Source organism: Thalassophryne amazonica, chromosome 19 (genome assembly GCF_902500255.1).
Source record: "Thalassophryne amazonica chromosome 19, fThaAma1.1, whole genome shotgun sequence".
In the NCBI taxonomy this organism is placed as follows: domain Eukaryota; kingdom Metazoa; phylum Chordata; class Actinopteri; order Batrachoidiformes; family Batrachoididae; genus Thalassophryne; species Thalassophryne amazonica.
In genome coordinates, this window is record NC_047121.1 from 15,313,324 (window position 1) to 15,335,268 (window position 21,945).

Here is a 21,945-nt window from a genome sequence, read left to right on the forward strand (position 1 = left end):
GTTGGATTGTTAGCAGGATTACTAAAAAAATCCTCAAAGGATTTCAATGAAATTTTTACCAGGGGTGTATCTTGGCCTAACTTAAAAGTCATTCAATTCTGGTAATGATCCGGAACACAATCCGGCTCCATTAATTTTTTTTAAGGATTCTTTATCATTGCAGGATACAGCCAATTTCAACATTTTTGCATCTAACTTCATGAAGACGGGTCACAAAGGCTGAACAAAAATTAAGTTACAACACAATAATTTAGCATTTGTTTCTCCTCATTGAATAAACTTATTAGAAAATAAAAAAACGTGTAGTTCATGCAGTTTCTCTTTATAAGATAAGATAAACTTTATTGATCTCACTGTTGAGAAATTCACGTTACGTCAGCTCTTAAAAAACACACAAGATGGGTGCAAATAAGAGAATGTTCATCAAACAGCATGTGCAAGGATAAGCAATAATAATAATACTTGTAACAGTACAACCACTTGGGACTCCGACAAGGGCAGTTGCATCTCCTCCATTCTCCCTTATCTCTGTTCTCTGCCTTTAACCTTCAAGTCCCTACTTCACCAGACTGTGAATTCCTCAAATTATATTGGATTCTGGATCTACTGGACTACTATTAGATTAACCATGGAATTGATCAGCTGGTCTCTGAACGCTATTGACACCATTTTTTCCTACAAGAAGGTCAGGACCGGGGGATCCTACCTGCCCAGATGGAACTTATCCTGCGGGCTATGTCCTTGACTCCTGCGGGTCTTGATGTGTTGCATGCTTGGCGCCTTTCTCTGTTGAGGACGTCGAGGATTTATTCATTTGTGGTCTCATGGTAGCAGGGCTGATACTTTTTGGCTTATGTGCTGCCCTGATCTACCGGAAAATTGGCGAGACGGCGGCATCAAGAACCACGGCCCCTCGCTTGTCCGTCATGATTAACGAGGGTGGCAAGGCAGTGCATTCTCAGACTGCGATGACTCTTGAACTCAGAAGCAAATTGGATGACATCTGGGAGCAGATGCGTGCCTTGCAGTTGAAGCTGAAGATTTCAGAGGCCAGTGAATATTCTTAATTCATAATTGGGAATATTCTTAATTCATAACTGGGATTTGGTTGTGCAAGTGGAGCTGTTAAAAAGTGTTTTTACTGCTGTAACCATAACATTACAGGGTTATCTAGCCTGAAGGTCAAATTGCCCGACTGTTTTTCCTCCAGAGGAATTTGTTTCGGCCTGGGGAACATTGGCTGTTTCTTATCTCATCTCACAAAGGACAATAAACTGCTTTTCACAGGACTGAAGCATGTTCCATTCCCTTCCCCCACCCCCCTCCTTCAACCATCAGCACCTCCCCTTTCCGGCACCCGCTAACGTCATTCCCTCCCCCTTCAGCGGGGGCGGTGCAGTTTTCACTGCAGCCCACGTCCCCCCCAAGCTGATGGCGGCGCATCTCAGAGTTGCTGTGTGGCCTTCACCCACTTGCCTCAATTCGGATAACGGACATCTTCAAACTTAGTGCACATAAACAATGTCAAATGTGAATGTGCTGTCCTTAATTCTGATGTGTGCCATTATTGCGGTAAACAAGTAATAATTGTGGACTAATTGCTGTCTGAGGTAACTGGAGTGTAAACGTAATTTCTCCATTGTGAGATCAATAAAGTATATCTAATCTAATCTACAAGACATAAGAAAATGAGGTATAAATGAGGTATAAATACATTTGCTGAAGATCTAAGGGTTTAACCACTGAATCTGAAACACGACGGTAGATGCGTGAAACAACGTGGAAGAAGTGTCTTTGCCAAAGGGTATTCCATGTGATGTCAGTGACCCTATGGCCTTGGCAGAGGCTTGTGCTCTCCGAGTGCTTTTAGTTTTGTCATGGTTTGTGTCATCTGGATATAAACAGGATAAAATAAAGAACTGAAGTTGTTTATGTGAAATTTCCCGCAAAAGCGGGTTTGGTGGCGTTAGATTACCCACCGTCTGCCGCTAAAACATCATGAGATGACACTACACTATAGCGCCGCTAGATGGCAGTATAACAGCATGGTGCAGTTCCATTGTCTGAGGAGAACCTGGCTTTATTCTTTAATTTCCAGGTATTTGAGGACCGGTCCGAGTCAGCCAAAGAGATGGATACAACCCGCGGGCCGTGGAATGCCCAGGTGTGCTTTAAGCCTTGGTTCTCTGATGTGTCCAGTTTTGATGTGGCACAAAATCATGAACGAGTTTCATCCAAGACCATGCATTTTCATACTGAATTAAACAAAACAATGGCTCTGTCTTTCAAAACGTAGATGATTGTTATCCTCTAATACAGGACTATGTATAACTGCTGTGATAATGTCCTTTACTGTTCTTTATTTTGATACCAGCTTTAGTTTTCTGACAGTAGGCCTATATTTAATCCCTAAATGGTGTGTATATCTGTCGTGGAATGACACTTTTATCTGCTTTTTAAAAACAGCCTAAATGTACAATACCTTCCTCCTATCAGCAAGTGTATAACTCCAGTGTATAACTACATTCATTCTTAACAGAGTTTACAGGCTACCGACAATAATTGGCTCCAACTACTGAGGATACACTAGGTTAACTTTTATCCTCATCCGCACTTCACACTGTTCTAGCAAACATAGTACACTCTGTTGGACCTCATTAAGTGTACTACACTCGCGCTAGACTTCACATGATTTTTGCTAAATGAGCTTAATTTAGCCTCCGACTAATGGAATCACCTTAAAGAGTTCAGACTCCGGAATGGCTCAAGACAGATGGGGTGAGGAATATCCATCACTGCAGCGTGACTGCAATTTCAACTGGGGCACAAGACTGAGAGTCCCCACTTGGGAGCGGGGGTGGTGGACAGCGAAGCCACTTTCTTAAAGGGCCAACCCATATAGATGATATACCTCTGGGGATTCAGGGCATTCGCATCAAGAAAAGGCTGTGCTCACCTTGACGTTTCCTCCAATCAGGTCGGGCGGCTCCTCGTCTGTCTCCAAGGCAACGTTGATGGTGGCGAAAGGCCGGCTGGCCATCTGCTGCATCTCCCTCAGCAGTTGCTAGGGAAAAGCAGGAAGAAGAGGAGTGTAAAGGTCAACCACAGGTAAACAGAGTTAGCCGAACACTGGCTCGCTAATCAGCTGCCAACTGTGACATCAGTGTATTTTATCTTTAGCTACTGAGTGGAAGTTATTAAAACACAGCCAAGTAGTTTTTAACGGAATATAAAGCAGGCATCCTGGAATCAAGGAGGCAGCGTGCTCATCACTCTGATCTTTGATTTATAACACGGACCTTGGACAGAGGAAGGGGAGGAGGGAGGTAATTACAAAAGGGAGATGGGAAAAAAGAACAAATGCTGAAGAGAGAACAGAGGCGTAAATGAGTAGAAGCAAAAAAATAAACGAAAGATGTTTATAAAGGCTTGAATGATGCCAAAAGGCTGTTTAAAAAAAAGTACGTTGAAAAGGTCAAGCCACAGTAAACAAGGTGATGCACCCGTGTCATCATCAGCTGTCAAAACCGTCAAAATCCGGCAAACAAAGAAACAAACACTCAACTGTCATGATACACAGACTCTACAACTGAAGCAAGTGCCTCAAAGACATGTAGCAACAAAAAAACCTGCTGCAGCTGCGGTACGAGCAGGATGAAAGGAACCGGGGCAGAATAACGGGACAAATAAAGAAAAGATCCACTCTAAGTAGACCTTATCCTGGTTAGGGTTGCAGTGAGTTGAGTGCACACATCAAGGCAGAGGTACCAGGATGTATAATATGCTACCCGGGCAGTTTCAGTGTTAGCAAAACAACCCCCCAAGCAGTAATAACAGTAATGTTCCTTACAATATTTTTTAATCTCTCACACCACGTACCCTGTGCACTGCCAAATGCACGGTGCCATCTGCAGAAATGATAATCCACAGCTCGAAGGGTAACTTAGTCTGGATCTCAATGTACGGTGTTGGAAAGTCCAGTGGCAGCTGGCAAAAAAGTCAGTGGTCACGTGGACAATTTTTCAAGTGGAAACCTCAGGTAACAAAGCAGTCTTCCCATCACATGAAACTGATCATTGTTTGGATTTGAATACTAAGCTATTAGTTATTAGCCTTTTTGGTAAACTCTAATTCTGTCTATTTGTAGTTGTTTGTCGTGATATTTCTTTCATTCAAATACCCGCAAATGTCAGCTAATGCTGAAACTTGCCAGCTCCCTGTGTTGTGCATCCGGTTATCTCTTGGTTGATGCACGTGCACAACGTGCTACAACCCTAAGTGTGATAAGTGTTATGGAGCATGAGCTTCCCAAGAAAGTCAAAAGAGTCAACAGCACCAGAGCTTCATGCAGTGTGTGTGGACACAGACGATGAAAAGGAATCTGGTACAATCCACTAGCAACTGTCTCACTGTGATTAGACCTTCTGAGAAACAGGCATAGAAAAAGGACAGCTGTGCACCCAAAATTCATACATGGGATTTACCAACACACATTCATGTAAACTTCAAGGATCACATGACAGGATCAAGGCCTCCCAGTTGACTGTAAAACTTTAAAATTTCTTATGTAGGATGTACTGGCATCCATCTAGTGGTGATGTTGGAGCTTAATTGTCGCAGGTCATGACTTTGCTTCCATTTAGTTTTTTGCTTCCTTGCTTGTTAAGCCAGCACCAACAACCAGCAGAGGAAAGAGACTACTAATTCCTTTTTCTTCAGTCTTCGAGACATCCTGCAAAATGCAAAAGGTTAAGGAACTATATTCCTTTTGGAACCACTATCGCCACTATCCCCACTGTCGCCAAGTGCTTGCTCACAGGGGGTTGTTTTGACCGTTGGGGTTTTTCTGTGATTATTGTATGGCTTTTGCCTTGCAATATAAAGCGCCTTGGGGCAACTGTTGTTGTGATTTGGCGCTATATAAATAAAACTGATTTGATTTGATTATCAATGTGGCAGTGCAACATGGCAGGCCTCCATGAGGGCGCTCACTCCCATGTAGATATGATGGGTCCATCCGGAGCCTATAGAAAACTCTCTTTGCTGCAGGTAATTATACCATAAAGAACTGATGGTTATGAATCCCATATTTCATATCTGCTATTGAACTCCTAAATTCTACACCCTATAGCTTTTAGTGTGCTCATTTGTGCCCTTCTTTCATTATGGCCATGAACAGAGTAGTCGCTCTTTCTCTTTCAGCTTGCTGATATATTCAATAGGAGCTACAAAAATAGCTCAAGGTGAGGCTGATCTCATGTCAGCCCACCGTGCAAGCTGTGCTAGTGAGCGTGTCTCATTACAGAAGTCCACGTGTGTGCACACAGATGTGTAGCCAGTCACACTCGTCAGCTTTCAAACATAGAATTATACTCAAACGCCAAGCTACCAACAACTGTCAGCATCCTTAAACCTAAAACAGTTTTTCAAGAATGAATAAAACACGATTATTACCTTCATCCAGAAGGAAATTTTTTGGCCGTGTGTCTGTCAGCAGGATATATATACAGTATTTAAACACACACATTTAGGTGCAGTTTGGAGTAGAGGTATACTAGGGGAGCTACAACCACTACCTTTGGAACCCCCCCCCAGGACTAAACAAAACCAACTTTTTTAGGTTCCTTAGATGACCCCAAAACACAATCAGGACATTACTAAAAATAAAAACTGGCCTCAAGCAAGTTATCCACCGCCAAAACAAGGTTTTTCAATATAAAAAAACACCTTCAAACATATAAACCACTTAAATATCACAGAGATTCGATGATAAGGATCTATTGGCAGCCATTTTGGACACCATTTTGAATCTTAAACCCATGAATGAATTTAGTTGAGGCACAAAGTTGATATTTAAGTTGTTTATATGTTGTTTAAAGGTGTTTTAGTGAAAACCCCTATTTTGGTGGCCATCTTGGATAACCGGTTTGAGGCCAGTTTTTATTTTTGGGAACATCCTGAATGTGTTTTGGGGTCATCTAAGGAACCTAAAAAAGTTGGTTTGGTTTAGACCTGGCGGGGGGGGGGGGGGGGGGGGTTGCAAAGGTTGTGGTCATAGCTCCCCTAGCAGTATGATTTGTATGGTTAAGTCAATAACATTTAGAACCACATGGTGGTACGGGAGAATTTCCACTAACAGTTTTATAACAACTTCTTTGGCTGTGCAGAGACAATCCCCACCCAACCTGATGGAGCTTGAGAGGTGCTGCGAAGAGGAATGGCCAAAATTGCTTGTGGCATCATATTCAAGAAGACTTAAGAATGTAAATGCTGCCAAAGGTGTATTAACAAAGTATTCAGCAGAGGGTGTGAATACTTACGTATATGTGGTTTCTTAGTTGTTGTTTTCTTAATAAATCTGCAAAAAAAAAAAAAAAAAAAAAAAAAAAAAAAAACTTTTTCCTGTTGTCATTATGAGGTGTTGTGAGTAGAAATTTGAGCAAAAAATGAATTTATTCCATTATGGAATAAGCCTGTAACATAACAAAATGTGGAAAAAGTAAATCACTGTAAACAGTTTCCGGCTGTACTGTATACACTCTCGAAGGGACCTCTTGTTTTGTGAGTATTAAATAACATTTGTTCAGCTTTAAACATGGGCAGACTGTCAAGGCATCAGGGAAAACGGTGTTTCCTTCTCACTCATGTTATCCCACCAATCACATGGATGCTCAAATCGCACAATTAAAAAGCAAACTGCGCTTATTTATTGTCGTCTCATGAGCCACTGTTGTTGTTGTTGTTCTTGTCCCTTCGGCTGCTCCTGTTATGTTCGGGGTCACCACAGCGGACACAGCCAGATCCGCATTGGTATTTGGCACAAGTTTTACGCTGGATGCCCTTCCTGACGCAACTCCAATTTTTTACTTGGAGAAATACACACAGCCCCTGGTGTTCCAAAGAGGTCTCCCATCCAAGTACTAGCCAGGCCCCACACTGCCCCACAGGATCTGGCCTACACAGAGCAGACTGGGTATTAAAGGAAGCTCTGTATATTAAACAACACCAGTGAAGGAACTAAGACACTCATGAAATCAAATCAAATCAATTTTATTCATATAGTGCCAAATCACAACAAACAGTTGCCCCAAGGCGCTTTATATTGTAAGGCAAAAGCCATATAATAATTACAGAAAAACCCCAACGGTCAAAACAACCCCCTATGAGCAAACACTTGGCGACAGTGGGAGGGAAAAACTCCCTTTTAACAGGAATAAACCTCCAGCAGAACCAGGCTCAGGGAGGGGCAGTCTTCTGCTTGGACTGGTTGGGGCTGAGGGGAGAGAATCAGGAAAAAGACATGCTGTGGAAGACAGCAGAGATCAATCACTAATGATTAAATGCAGAGTGGTGCATACAGAGCAAAAAGAGGTGAATAAAAAGAAACACTGGGTGCATCATGGGAACTCCCCAGCAGTCTAAGTCTATAGCAGCATAACTAAGGGATGGTTCAGGGTCACCTGATCCAGCCTTAACTATAAGCTTTAGCAAAAAGGAAAGTTTTAAGCTTAATCTTAAAAGTAGATAGGGTGTCTGTCTCCTTAATCCAAATTGGGAGCTGGTTTCACAGGAGAGGAGCCTGAAAGCTGAAGGCTCTGCCTCCCATTCTACCCTTACAAACCCTAGGAACTACAGGTAAGCCTGCAGTCAGAGCGAAACGCTCTATCGGGGTGATATGGTACTATGAGGTCCCTAAGATAAGATGGGACCTGATTATTCAAAACCTTATAAGTAAGAAGAAGAATTTAAAATTCTATTCTGGAATTAACAGAGAGCCAATGAAGAGAAGCCAATATGGGTGAAATATGCTCTCTCCTTCTAGTCCCTGTCAGTACTCTAGCTGCAGCATTTTGAATTAACTGAAGGCTTTTTAGGGAACTTTTAGGACAACCTGATAATAATGAATTACAATAGTCCAGCCTAGAAGAAATAAATGCATGAATTAGCTTTTCAGCATCACTCTGAGACAAGACCTTTCTAATTTTAGAGATATTGCGTAAATGCAAAAAAGCAGTCCTACATATTTGCTTAATATGCGCATTGAAGGACATATCTTGATCAAAAATGACTAAGATTACTGGAGGTCAGGGTAATGCCATCCAGAGTAAGGATCTGGTTAGACACCATGTTTCTAAGATTTGTGGGGCCAAGTACAATAACTTCAGTTTTATCTGAATTTAAAAGCAGGAAATTAGAGGTCATCCATGTCTTTATGTCTGAAAGACATTCCTGCAGTTTAACTAATTGGTGTGTGTCCTCTGGCTTCATGGATAGATAAAGCTGAGTATCATCTGCGTAACAATGAAAATTTAAGCAATGCCTTCTAATAATACTGCCTAAGGGAAGCATGTATAAAGTGAATAAAATCGGTCCTAGCACAGAACCTTGTGGAACTCCATAATTAACCTTAGTCCATGAAGAAGACTCCCCATTTACATGAACAAATTGTAATCCATTAGATAAATATGATTCAAACCACTGCAGCGCAGTGCCTTTAATACCTATTGCATGCTCTAATCTCTGTACTAAAATTTTATGGTCAACAGTATCAAAAGCTGCACTGAGGTCTAACAGGATAAGCACAGAGATGAGTCCATTGTCTGAGGCCATAAGAAGATCATTTGTAACCTTCACTAATGCTGTTTCTGTACTATGATGAATTCTGAAACCTGACTGAAACTCTTCAAATAGATCATTCCTCTGCAGATGATCCGTTAGATTGAAATTCTTTCCTTGTGTGTGCTTTTATATGTGTTCATGTACCGGACCGGCTTATGTGTGTTGTTGTTTGTTAAGTGTGTCATGAGGCCGGTCAAGGTTTGCTCAGCCCTGCTCGTGACCTAGGGCAGGGATATACATCTGGAGGTGGGTCCCCGGGCGCCAAAAAAGGCGACCTCTGCTCCTAACTGGCAATTAGGATGGGTAAAAATGCAGTAAACACATTTCATTGTGCAGGGAACATGTTCCTATGTGCATATGACAATAAACTCCTTTTGAATCCTTGAATCATATTTAAGATCGAAGCATTAATTAATGGTAGGGCTTCCTTGAGCAGTCTGGTAGGAATGGGGTCTAATAGACATGTTGATGGTTTGGAGGAAGTGACTAATGAAGATAACTCAGACAGAACAATCAGAGAGAAAGAGTCTAACCAAATACCAGCATTACTGAAAGCAGCCGAACATAAAGATATGTCTTTGGGACGGTTATGAATAATTTTTTCTCTAATAGTTAAAATTTTATTTGCAAAGAAAGTCATGAAGTCATTACTAGTTAAAGTTAAAGGAATACTCGGCTCAATAGAGCTCTGCCTCTTTGTCAGCCTGGCTACAGTGCTGAAAAGAAACCTGGGGTTGTTCTTATTTTCTTCAATTAGTGATGAATAGTAAGATGTCCCAGCTTTACGGAGGGCTTTTTTATAGAGCAACAGACTCTTTTTCCAGGCTAAATGAAGATCTTCTAAATTAGTGAGACGCCATTTCCTCTCCAGCTTACGGGTTATCTGCTTTAAGCTGGGAGTTTGTGGGTTATACCACGGAGTCAGGCACTTCTGATTTAAGGCTCTTTTTCAGAGGAGCTACAGCATCCAAAGTTCTGCTCAATGAGGATGTAAAGCTATTGACGAGATAATCTATTTCACTCACAGAGTTTAGGTAGCTACTCTGCACTGTGTTGGTATATGGCATTGAAGAACATAAAGAAGAAATCATATCCTTAAACATAGTTACAGCGCTTTCAGAAAGACTTCTACTGTAATGAAACTTATGCCCCACTGCTGGGTAGTCCATTAAAGTAAATGTAAATGTTATTAAGAAATGATCAGACAAAAAGGGGTTTTCAGGGAATACTGTTAAGTCTTCAATTTCTATGCCATATGTCAGAACAAGATCTAAAGTGTGGTTAAAGTGGTGGGTGGGCTCATTTACATTTTGAGCGAAGCCAACTGAGTCTAATAATAGATTAAATGCAGTGTTGAGGATGTCATTCTCAGCATCTATGTGGATGTTAAAATCACCCACTATAATTATCTTATCTGAGCTAAGCACTAAGTCAGACAAAAGGTCTGAAAAATCAAAAAGAAACTCACAGTAACTACCAGGTGGACGATAGATAATAACAAATAAAACTGGTTTTTGAGACTTCCAATTTGGATGGACAAGACTAAGAGTCAAGCTTTCAAATTAATTAAAGCTCTGTCTGGGTCTTTGATTAATTAATAAGCTGGAGTGGAAGATTGCTGCTAATCCTCCTCCTCGATCCGTGCTTCGAGCATTCTGACAGTTAGTGTGACTCGGGGGTGTTGACTCATTTAAACTAACATATTCATCCTGCTGTAACCAGGTTTCTGTAAGGCAGAATAAATCAATATGTTGATCAATTATTATATCATTTACTAACAGGGACTTAGAAGAGAGAGACCTAATGTTTAATAGACCACATTTAACTGTTTTAGTCTGTGGTGCAGTTGAAGGTGCTATATTATTTTTTCTTTTTGAATTTTTATGCTTAAATAGATTTTTACTGGTTGTTGGTGGTCTGGGAGCAGGCACCGTCTCTACGGGGATGGGGTATTGGGGGGATGGCAGGGGGAGAGAAGCTGCAGAGAGGTGTGTAAGACAACAACTCTGCTTCCTGGTCCCAACCCTGGATAGTCACGATTTGGAGGGTTTAATAAAATTGGCCAGATTTCTAGAGATGAGAGCTGCTCCATCCAAAGTGGGATGGATGCCGTCTCTCCTAACAAGACCAGGTTTTCCCCAGAAGCTTTGCCAATTATCTATGAAGCCCACCTCTTTTTTGGACACCACTCAGACAGCCAGCAATTCAAGGAGAACATGTGGCTAAACATGTCACTCCCGGTCCGATTGGGGAGGGGCCCAGAGAAAACTACAGAGTCCGACATTGTTTTTGCAAAGTTACACACGATTCAATATTAATATTTTTAAAAAATTTTAATATTGAAACAGCAATCACTTTATTTGATAAGACTGGCATTCAATTTTTTTTTTCAAATTTCAAAATTGTCTGTTTCAGAAATAAAATTTGCTATTTATTATGGATTTTGGCATGCTGAATTAAAATGGGACAATAAAAATGGCTGATTGGCTACTGTTTTATTTACATTTATTTGTATTTAATTTATTTTGGAACAAAAGTGAAAAAATATTATTCATAAATACACAATTACAGAGATCAGTTCTTATTCAGTGTCTATTCATCGATTATTGGCCTGTCTCTTGCACTTATTAAAGTTAGCATGTCTTATCACTGTTTAGCAGTAGTCTGCAAGCATGGGCTTGAAGTAAATGCTCTAGCACTGAATCTACGTATTTTCCTAAGGTAGACTCGGTCAAAAATATATTTAGCCACTTCTGATTAAAATTAAGATCCCTTCCCTTTATAACTCACCCATCTTCCATGATTTCTAAGTCAATATGCTGACCCAGGAGCATATCTTAACAAGAGTGTTGTAAGAGCACAATACCCCTCACTGGCAAATATTGCTTTGGGAAAAGTGACTGCTACATTTTGATAACGTTTCAAGGACTTGCACCAATTTTCACGAAACTCATCCTAAATACGTGAGGAGTTGATTTTAGAATGCAGGCACCAACTGATGAAACTGGAGGTGTCTAGGTTTGTTAATCAAGGGTCATAACTCTGCTAAAATGTGTCAATCTTGTACAATATTATAATATGTGCATTATCAACCTATAACATTTGTACCACATTACATAAAATTCCATCTAAAAGTGTTAGAGGAGTTGACTGCAGAATGCAAGTACTCTAACCTCTAAAGAAGGAATTATGCCACATTTCCCAAAATTCCAATTAAAAATGTGAGAGGAGTTGATTTCAGAATGCAGTCACCCACTCAGGAAACTGATTGTTTGTTAATCAAGGACCATAACTCTGGCAAAATGGGCCCAACTCAAACAATATTATAATATTGTTAGCTAATCAAAAACAATGACTTGTACCAAGTTTCACAAATTTCCTCCTAAAGGTGTGAAAGAAGTTGATGTCAGAATGCTTATATCCTTTTTGGGACAGGCGGATGGACAGCCAGATGGATGTAATTTGCCAGGACATAATCTCACTTTGGACAGTCAACCAATGCAGGATAAAAACTACAGGCAATCAACAATTTCAAACATTTTCATTCCCGGTGGCTAAAAATTAGTAAAGCTTGCCTACAATTATTTCAGAAGCATTTTGGCTGTAGACCAGTATAATTCGTCAGTACTTTCAACACCTCTGCAAACAAAAGTTTGGAGTGTATATAACAATAACACTGTCCATTAAATTACAACTCCTGCAAAACGAGCTGCTGGATTTCACAGAAATGTCACACAGTGGTAACAAACCACATATATAGATGTAGGTGAAGGATAAATAATTCTAGTCCAATGACTTTAAGGGGAGATAACTTTGCTTAGTTAGTATTGGTTGGATTTTAATACATCATATTTGTCAATTACATGCATAAGCAAACCTGGTGGCCTCTTCAACACAGAAGTTGACCAATTTATTTTTTCAGGTATTTCATCACAACAGGTTATATATAAAGCATGCAAGCATCTAGTATCACACTGTGAGCTGATCACAGGTCTTCGGTTTTCTTTGTTTTGTTTTTAATATAAATTCATTAATCAAAAACTAAGCACAATACATGAAAATTCAGTAAGGTATATCTTATATATTATATTCCAATTCTAAGGTGGAACTATGGGTTTGGGGACGTAACATCATAATTACAGGACGAGTTGGAAATACGACGTATACCCTCCTTTAAGGGACTAGGGTATAAGTCCATCACCTTGGTTTGCCGGGCTAGCCCCCTCTTATACGTAGCCATCATGATATTTAAATCACCTTGTTATTTAGGGCTAGTGACTGCCCTATATTAAAAGTAGCTATCATATATAGTAACATGTATAAGGGACAGGGTAAAAGTATATTATATTATTTTGTAGGACTATTATTATACGTAGTATCATAATATGAAAAAAGTATAAAAAATTATTAGCTGCTAGAAAAAATATTTAAAAAGTAGAAAGTAAGAGTAGCTAGGAATAAGTATATAATATACAAACAGTATATGGAACATATATGAAGATTACCAGGCATGAATAAACGTGTCATAGCACAACTTAACCTAAACTAGTCTGCCGGGGTAATGAAACCACCAAGCACAGAACTGGAAGTTAAGTAGCTACATGAAAATTCAGTAAGGTATATCTTATATATTCCATTCCAATTCTAAGGTGGAACTATAATTCTAAGGTGGAACTCTGTAACATGGTATTCTTTAAAAAATACCAGCCCAACACAAGTGGTACAAAACAGCAGAGCACTGATGCCTGTAAAGTATGATTCCTCAGCGGAGGTTATTTCTGATTAAACACAGTAGAAGAAGAGTAAATAAAATCAGGCTGAAATGTCCGACCTTTCTGCTGACATACAACGTCCAACTCCTCTGATGTTCTGTGCTCCTCGCTGCCACCGCAGCAGATAATGAACAGAAATGAACAAAAACGCAAATGAGCAACTCATCGCGCTGAATTGCAGTTTGTCACAATTAGACATCCCACTGCGTGATGAACCCAGGTGCCAAAACACGCAGCCTTTGTGAGCCAAACACTGCTGAGGTTGCAGCAGCTGAACAGCAGAAACACTGAGCTCTTTGCCATTTTGTGTTGGACCACAAGCAGTCTGTTTCAGTGATCTGTGAGTTTAAATATTAACATATTTATACTACAGTTTATTACTATAAGCTATACCTTCTATTCACTGGATTCCCTAGTTTTAATCAAAAGCAAAATTAAAAACTTTGCCAAGTAGTAATCATATTTTGTACTGATCACAACCTTGACAAGGCAAAATGTGTGTAATACACATCTGAAAATTGTTGCCAGCAGCTCTATGAATCCATTATGACTATGCTTTGCATTATTACTGTGATCTATAACCACATAACCATTCAGGGCTAATGCTGTGAAATTAGACAGTCAGCAGAATAAGGCTGGTAGTTAATGACAGATTTACCCGTCACCAGCTTGTTTATGAGGCAGTCAACAGGAAAAAAAACAAAACAGAAACCATGGTGACAAGTCCAGAAGAAATCTGGTCGGTGATAAAGTCAAGTCTGGGAGCATGCGTTGGTGCCGCACATCACTGCATCCACCACACCATGCAATGCCCCAGGTGCTGGATGGCAACCATTCAGGCAGACAATCAGTCCATCTCTCTGAGCTTTTAATTTTATAAAGTGGACAAAACATTTATTCTATGCAGGTACTCCACTTTGGATTTGTATTAGAAAAGAGGAAATCTACCCCTGCAAATCAAACTCATTTGAGCTAAATGTGTTTCATGATCTGATTGTTATTTATCTATTTATTTTTGATCAGGACAAAGTTCACAATGGTATGTTATATAATGGCAGGTTTCAAACATGCACTGACCGCAAAATACAGAGATCTGTTTCCAATAGCAGCTCTTCTCTTCAGTCTAAACAGTTGTGTTACTGCGGACAGCCGGTCTGTTTATTTCATGTCCTATTTTTTTCTTTATTGTGAAGAAGGCCACAAGATGATACCTGATGTCCTGCACTGGGGGCTCTCAATCCAGTAGAGTACCGTGACTTCAGATTTTGTAGTTGCTGATACTGAACCACTTCACTATTACGACGGGGCAAGGCACTTTAACATCCAGGAATTAACTGTTCTCTCTTCTCACACTCCTTATTTTCTGGAAGAACATGCCCACTGTGATAAGAGTCTTTTAAATCCAGACTTAAAACAAATCTGTTTAATTTACATTAAGTGCTGTTCATTATTGGCTGGTACCTTCAATCCACCATTACTCCATGCGGGTGAGGATTCAGCATCACTGTCGTCTAATTTAGGCTGTATTAGCAAAGCACAGAATTGTCCTGCTAACAAATGTTATGAGGTTTTTACACGATAAATTTTGTCCTTTATCCCCCCAAGCTTGTACTTTCTCAAAGTAAAGTTGAGACATAGTTTGTCATTTGGCTAAATATATTTTATTGCATTATCACAAGTTACACCTGTCAAAAAATGCTTCTTGAAGACAGAAAAAGAGAACAACAATAGTTTAAAAAATGGCTTACTCCTGAAAATATGGTATAAAATTGAAAACAGAACTACATTAAAACTCACATATAATGGATTCAGGTGGACCAGCGAATTTTGTCTGTTATAATTAAAATCCATTACATGTATGTAATGGATTAGTTACAGTCAGGAGGCATCAAATGATCTACAGGGAATCCTGAATCGGGACCTGCCTCATTTATCTGAAAAAGATAAATGCCTGCCTTAAATAAGTCCCAGGCATTATGTGCATTAAAAGATTTTATATAACGGCTGAGTGGATCCTTGTCATTTGATTGGTGCTTTGTATGTCACATGACATGGATTAATTCGTCCAATTTCCTTTGCATTGCATTTAGAGTGCAGTGTGGTTCCATTGAGAGTGCAAATTTGCTTCCATACGTTTGGTACTGTTGTGGGCTGGGGTGTTTGGCTGGCTTGGTTTTTGTTTTCTGTTTCTCCCACCAGGTGGTATGCATTCAGGACTGAGTGGCTGAGCATTAGGACCTCACCCTGAACACCTGAGGCTTGTTTTCACGTGCAGGTCATCAGGACTCACAGCTGTGGTGTATTCTGTCTTGATCAGAGATTGCTGCATTTAAACCTTGAATGCACAGTGTGCGATTGCCAGAGACTCGACCTTGTGAGCAGACGTGTGAGATCGACGTCAGGAGAACAATCTCACCATCACGGACACAGAGACCGCTCCAGGTTTGACGCCACAGTCTGTGAAGGAGGATTGGGTGAGGTCTCACGCTCTTCAGCACACTTCCTAAGGTAATTTGGTTTTGGTGACTTTTATGAAGTAATGACAGTGGATTTGGTGTCCCTCACACCTTGTTGTATCGAGCTGTCACGTTATGCTAATTGTCTAATCAGCTTCTGCTGCAGTGGAGATTTGAACTGAGTTGTTCCGTGCCTGCAGGGTGAGAAGCTGATGTATAGATTTAAGCCAGGAAGTGTTTGCTGATTGCGTGCACCTTTGAGTTGTATCTCTCTGTGTGGAGTTGGACTCACCTCCATGTTTTCTTTCTTCACAGACTTGGTTTGTTGCGGCCACCTGGGGGTGTCGACAGGGTCCCTGGGTCCGAACTGCTGTGGCTCCGGACCGTTTGTGCTGTTGAGAGCGCGCCGTGTTTCCACCTCACCAGACAGCGGACTTTTTAGTTGTTTAGCACTTCACTCACTGTTATGTTTATTAAATTCTGTTACCTTTTGAACCGTGCTCTGTTTATTTTATGCTGGGTCCTTTCAAACGCTGGGTCGGTGCTCCGACCGCGTCCGAAACATAACAGGTACCATTGCACTCTGCATATGTGCGTGCACACAAAATAAATCCATTGCGGTGTCTAGAGGCTGTTAGCAGGAAGAAAGAATGAAAAGCTGGACTAATTTCTGATGTGATTTTTTTTCGCTGCACTGAGGATGTACACAGTTGCACCTGCACGCGGGGGACAATGACATGATTTGATTTAAACATGTCACTCCCGGTCCCCAATCGGACTGGGAGTGACATGTTTAGCCGCATGTTCTCCTTGAATTGCTGGCTGTCTGAGTGGTGTCCAAAAAATGAGGTTGGCTTCATAGATAATTGGCAAAGCTTCTTGGGAAAACCTGGTCTTGTTAGGAGAGACGGCATCCATCCCACTTTGGATGGAGCAGCTCTCATTTCTAGAAATCTGGCCAATTTTCTTAAATCCTCCAAACCATGACTATCCAGGGTTGGGACCAGGAAGCAGAGTTGTAGTCTTACACACCTCTCTGCAGCTTCTCTCCCCCTGCCATCCCCTCATTACCCCATCCCTGTAGAGACGGTGTCTGCTCCCAGACAACCATTAACCAGCAAAAATCTATTTAAGCATAAAAATTCCAAAAGAAAAAATAATATAGCACCTTCAACTGCAACACAGACTAAAACAGTTAAATGTGGTCTATTAAACATTAGGTCTCTCTCTTCTAAGTCCCTGTTGGAGAGGAAATGGCGTCTCACTAATTTAGAAGATCTTCACTTAGCTTGGAAAAAGAGTTTGTTGCTCTATAAAAAAGCCCTCCGTAAAGCTAGGACATCTTTCTACTCATCACTAATTGAAGAAAATAAGAATAACCTCAGGTTTCTTTTCAGCACTGTAGCCAGGCTGACAAAGAGTCAGAGCTCTATTGAGCTGAGTATTCCATTAACTTTAACTAGTAATGACTTCATGACTTTCTTTGCTAACAAAATTTTGACTATTAGAGAAAAAATTACTCATAACCATCCCAAAGATGTATCGTTATGTTTGACTGCTTTCAGTGATGCCGGTATTTGGTTAGACTCTTTCTCTCCGATTGTTCTGTCTGAGTTATTTTCATTAGTTACTTCATCCAAACCATCAACATGTTTATTAGACCCCATTCCTGCCAGGCTGCTCAAGGAAGTCCTACCATTATTTAATGCTTCAATTTTAAATATGATCAATCTATCTTTGTTAGTTGGTTATGTACCACAGGCCTTTAAGGTGGCAGTAATTAAACCATTACTTAAAAAGCCATCACTTGACCCAGCTATCTTAGCTAATTATAGGCCAATCTCCAACCTTCCTTTTCTCTCAAAGATTCTTGAGAGGGTTGTTGTGAAACAGCTAACTGATCACCTGCAGAGGAATGGTCTATTTGAAGAGTTTCAGTCAGGTTTTAGAATTCATCATAGTACAGAAACAGCATTAGTGAAGGTTACAAATGATCTTCTTATGGCTTCGGACAGTGGACTTATCTCTGTGCTTGTTCTGTTGGACCTCAGTGCTGCTTTTGATACTGTTGACCATAAAATTTTATTACAGAGATTAGAGCATGTCATAGGTATTAAAGGCACTGCGCTGCGGTGGTTTGAATCATATTTGTCTAATAGATTACAGTTTGTTCATGTAAATGGGGAATCTTCTTCACAGACTAAAGTTAATTATGGAGTTCCACAAGGTTCTGTGCTAGGACCAATTTTATTCACTTTATACATGCTTCCCTTAGGCAGTATTATTAGACGGAATTGCTTCAATTTTCATTGTTACGCAGATGATACCCAGCTTTATCTATCCATGAAGCCAGAGGATACACACCAATTAGCTAAACTGCAGGATTGTCTTACAGACATAAAGACATGGATGACCTCTAATTTCCTGCTTTTAAACTCAGATAAAACTGAAGTTATTGTACTTGGCCCCACAAATCTTAGAAGCATGGTGTCTAACCAGATCGTTACTCTGGATGGCATTTCCCTGATCTCTAGTAATACTGTGAGAAATCTTGGAGTCATTTTTGATCAGGATATGTCATTCAAAGCGCATATTAAACAAATATGTAGGACTGCCTTTTTGCATTTACGCAATATCTCTAAAATCAGAAAGGTCTTGTCTCAGAGTGATGCTGAAAAACTAATTCATGCATTTATTTCCTCTAGGCTGGACTATTGTAATTCATTATTATCAGGTTGTCCTAAAAGTTCCCTAAAAAGCCTTCAGTTGGTTCAGAATGCTGCAGCTAGAGTACTGACGGGGACTAGCAGGAGAGAGCATATCTCACCCGTGTTGGCCTCTCTTCATTGGCTTCCTGTTAATTCTAGAATAGAATTTAAAATTCTTCTTCTTACTTATAAGGTTTTGAATAATCAGGTCCCATCTTATCTTAGGGACCTCGTAGTACCATATTACCCCATTAGAGCCCTTCGCTCTCAGACTGCGGGCTTACTTGTACTTCCTAGGGTTTGTAAGAGTAGAATGGGAGGCAGAGCCTTCAGCTTTCAGGCTCCTCTCCTGTGGAACCAGCTCCCAATTCAGATCAGGGAGACAGATACCCTCTCTACTTTTAAGATTAGGCTTAAAACTTTCCTTTTTGCTAAGGCTTATAGTTAGGGCTGGATCGGGTGACCCTGGACCATCCCTTGGTTATGCTGCTTTAGACGTAGATTGTGGGGGGGTTCCCATGATGTACTGTTTCTTTCTCTTTTTGCTCCGTATGCATCACTCTGCATTTAATCATTAGTGATCGATCTCTGCCCCCCTTCACGGCATGTCTTTTTCCTGGTTTTTTCCCTCAGCCCCAACCAGTCTCAGCAGAAGACTGCCCCTCCCTGAGCCTGGTTCTGCTGGAGGTTTCTTCCTGTTAAAAGGGAGTTTTTCCTTCCCACTGTGGCCAAGTGCTTGCTCATAGGGGGTCGTTTTGACCGTTGGGGTTTTTCATAATTATTGTATGGCCTTGCCTTACAATATGGAGCGCCTTGGGGCAACTGTTTGTTGTGATTTGGCGCTATATAAGAAAAAAGTTGATTGATTGATTGATTGTTGGTAAATGATATAATAATTGATCAACATATTGATTTATTCTGCCTTACAGTAACCTGGTTACAGCAGGATGAATATGTTAGTTTAAATGAGTCAACACCCCCGAGTCACACTAACTGTCAGAATGCTCGTAGCACGGGCCGGGGAGGAGGATTAGCAGCAATCTTCGATTCCAGCTTATTAATTAATCAAAAACCCAGACAGAGCTTTAATTCATTTGAAAGCTTGACTCTTAGTCTTGTCCATCCAAATTGGAAGTCCCAAAAAACAGTTTTATTTGTTATTATCTATCGTCCACCTGGTGGTTACTGTGAGTTTCTCTGTGAATTTTCAGACCTTTTGTCTGACTTAGTGCTTAGCTCAGATAAGATAATTATAGTGGGCGATTTTAATATCCACACAGATGCTGAGAATAACAGCCTCAACACTGCATTTAATCTATTATTAGACTCTATTGGCTTTGCTCAAAATGTAAATGAGTCCACCCACCACTTTAATCATATCTTAGATCTTGTTCTGACTTATGGTATGGAAATAGAAGACTTAACAGTATTCCCTGAAAACTCCCTTCTGTCTGATCATTTCTTAATAACATTTACATTTACTCTGATGGACTACCCAGCAGTGGGGAATAAGTTTCATTACACTAGAAGTCTTTCAGAAAGCGCTGTAACTAGGTTTAAGGATATGATTCCTTCTTTATGTTCTCTAATGCCATATACCAACACAGTGCAGAGTAGCTACCTAAACTCTGTAAGTGAGATAGAGTATCTCGTCAATAGGTTTACATCCTCATTGAAGACAACTTTGGATGCTGTAGCTCCTCTGAAAAAGAGAGCTTTAAATCAGAAGTGCCTGACTCCGTGGTATAACTCACAAACTCATAGCTTAAAGCAGATAACCCGTAAGTTGGAGAGGAAATGGCGTCTCACTAATTTAGAAGATCTTCACTTAGCCTGGAAAAAGAGTCTGTTGCTCTATAAAAAAAGCCCTCCGTAAAGCTAGGACATCTTTCTACTCATCACTAATTGAAGAAAATAAGAACAACCCCAGGTTTCTTTTCAGCACTGTAGCCAGGCTGACAAAGAGTCAGAGCTCTATTGAGCTGAGTATTCCATTAACTTTAACTAGTAATGACTTCATGACTTTCTTTGCTAACAAAATTTTAACTATTAGAGAAAAAATTACTCATAACCATCCCAAAGACGTATCGTTATCTTTGGCTGCTTTCAGTGATGCCGGTATTTGGTTAGACTCTTTCTCTCCGATTGTTCTGTCAGTTATTTTCATTAGTTACTTCATCCAAACCATCAACATGTTTATTAGACCCCATTCCTACCAGGCTGCTCAAGGAAGCCCTACCATTATTTAATGCTTCGATCTTAAATATGATCAATCTATCTTTGTTAGTTGGCTATGTACCACAGGCTTTTAAGGTGGCAGTAATTAAACCATTACTTAAAAAGCCATCACTTGACCCAGCTATCTTAGCTAATTATAGGCCAATCTCCAACCTTCCTTTTCTCTCAAAAATTCTTGAAAGGGTAGTTGTAAAACAGCTAACTGATCATCTGCAGAGGAATGGTCTATTTGAAGAGTTTCAGTCAGGTTTTAGAATTCATCATAGTACAGAAACAGCATTAGTGAAGGTTACAAATGATGATCTTATGGCCTCGGACAGTGGACTCATCTCTGTGCTTGTTCTGTTAGACCTCAGTGCTGCTTTTGATACTGTTGACCATAAAATTTTATTACAGACATTAGAGCATGCCATAGGTATTAAAGGCACTGCGCTGCGGTGGTTTGAATCATATTTGTCTAATAGATTACAATTTGTTCATGTAAATGGGGAGTCTTCTTCAAAGACTAAGGTTAATTATGGAGTTCCACAAGGTTCTGTGCTAGGACCAATTTTATTCACTTTATACATGCTTCCCTTAGGCAGTATTATTAGACGGTATTGCTTAAATTTTCAATGTTACGCAGATGATACCCACCTTTATCTATCCATGAAGCCAGAGGACACACACCAATTAGCTAAACTGCAGGATTGTCTTACAGACATAAAGACATGGATGACCTCTAATTTCCTGCTTTTAAACTCAGATAAAACTGAAGTTATTGTACTTGGCCCCACAAATCTTAGAAACATGGTGTCTAACCAGATCCTTACTCTGGATGGCATTACCCTGACCTCTAGTAACACTGTGAGAAATCTTGGAGTCATTTTTGATCAGGATATGTCATTCAAAGCGCATATTAAACAAATATGTAGGACTGCTTTTTTGCATTTACGCAATATCTCTAAAATTAGAAAGGTCTTGTCTCAGAGTGATGCTGAAAAACTAATTCATGCATTTATTTCCTCCAGGCTGGACTATTGTAATTCATTATTATCAGGTTGTCCTAAAAGTTCCCTAAAAAGCCTTCAGTTAATTCAAAATGCTGCAGCTAGAGTACTAACGGGGACTAGAAGGAGAGAGCATATCTCATTTACATAATTATTGTATGGC

At 40.1% G+C, this 21,945-nt stretch overlaps 1 protein-coding gene across 1 annotated transcript in view; it reads right to left on the reverse strand.

The window, feature by feature from the left end:
* The window catches only part of atrn (attractin), a 446,230-nt gene that overhangs the window by 53,436 nt on the left and 370,849 nt on the right, over window positions 1–21,945 (reverse strand). Inside the window, exon 27 of the mRNA XM_034159382.1 lies at window positions 2,957–3,064. Coding sequence (XP_034015273.1) covers window positions 2,957–3,064 — 108 coding nt within the window. The remainder of the gene's footprint in view (window positions 1–2,956; window positions 3,065–21,945) is intronic.